Genomic DNA, 1,555 nt, shown 5'->3' on the forward strand with positions numbered 1-1,555 from the left:
GTGATAACAAGAGTAGCGACAATGCGATCCGAAGTCGCATCGTCAACCTTCGTATAAGGTAAGTATATATCACATGCTTGGACTTGCCCAGGGCGTAAATCCGCTACGTGATGGAGACCTGCACTCGAGTTGAACCGGCGGATAGCATTGCTCTTCAAGCATGGAATACAGCACTTGAGAGCTCTGGCTACTGTGCGGCGTTGCCTAGGCCAATAGAAATGGTCTGATAGGCGGTGAGCAAGCTTTTGAGGTCCGAGATGATGAGACTCCAGATGATGTGTGATGATGATCTTGTCGATGAGGGCACGAGCATGACTAGAAATTACTCTTTGACGTACCAAAGTTGCATCTGGTCGCTGTCGAACAATTCTGTAGAGCCTACCATCCCCATCCAACTCGAAGTTAGTAGCCTGTCGTTTGAGTCTGGCCGGAGTTATACCTTGTGCGATCGAACCATCTAGAAGGTATGAGCGGATCGCACCATAGTAGCCATCCTGCACGACCGAATCGTCGATAGACTTATCAATAGTCTCCCTATCTGACTCTGTCAGAGTAGGAGGGTGCATGTTGTCCTGTAATGGGGGCGGCAATGGCCCAGCCTGAGGAGTTGTCACACACAAGACGGCGTCGCACTCGATGCCAGTGAAGGCCATATACTCGTCGTTCTGGTTGTAGAAATGCCTCTCCTTTGGAGAATAATACGGACGCTGATTCGGGGATGCCAGAGCTACTTCTAGGAGCTGTAGCTCGATCGCCCCCCTAGAAGGCATTCTCCCTCGTGAGCCGTCATCGGCTAGGTTGAGGGCAGATGGGAGATGTAGCACGCAGACCTCGATGGGACAGTCCATAAGTTGCTGCCTGATTCTCATTAACTTGCCTAGATCTGCCCTCGAATAGTTACACCTTCCCTTCTTGCCTATGTCGGCGAGGAGCTCGACCTCAGATTTATCTCTCATACGGCAGAGTCTTTGTATGTTGATCAGGCTGTCAGACATAATAACGGCCGATACTCTAGATGCAGATGATAGTTTCAGAGTCGAGCATAGACGGAGTAGCTCTCTGACGGCTTGGAAGAGACTGTGAAGCTCCAGCCTCGGCACCGTTGAAGTGGGAACTGAGGTCGTTTTCCCCTCAGAGTTGACCGATCTCCTGTGTGGAAAAAGCCCAGCTCTGGCGCACAGCCGAGGGCTTATTGGGAGCCCTGTTAGTTTGGTCCGCACCTCCACACACCACCCTATGTTGGACGCATCACAAGACACCAATATTTGACATGAACCATTCTCATTGACCATCGGACTCGGCTTCACCGGTATAAACCGGGGCGTGGGCGGTAGGGTTGAAGCCAGCTCCGTCCAACGATTGACATCAAGTATCAACGCCTTGGGTACCGGATTCTCCCACGTTAATGATGGCGATATGTTGTCGTCTTTCACAGCTTCCACGACCGCCCTCCAAAGAACCCTGGCCTTCATGCTGCACTCGATGTATCTCCCTAGCGGGTCGTATAGGGATGCGAGTGTATGACTCACCATGCGCTTAGTCACCAAAGACGAGT

General features: G+C 51.6%; 1 protein-coding gene across 1 annotated transcript; it reads right to left on the reverse strand.

Moving 5' to 3' along the window:
• Positions 1-382: 382 nt before the first annotated feature.
• On the reverse strand, positions 383-995 carry Pmar_PMAR017496 (hypothetical protein; the record flags this gene model as incomplete). The annotated part of the gene is made up of 1 exon (XM_002782297.1): positions 383-995. A coding segment is annotated over one exon (613 nt), but the record flags the coding sequence as incomplete, so codon positions are not given.
• Positions 996-1,555: the final 560 nt, after the last annotated feature.

Source organism: Perkinsus marinus (assembly GCF_000006405.1).
Source record: "Perkinsus marinus ATCC 50983 genomic scaffold scf_1104296939802, whole genome shotgun sequence".
NCBI lineage: Eukaryota > Perkinsozoa > Perkinsida > Perkinsidae > Perkinsus > Perkinsus marinus.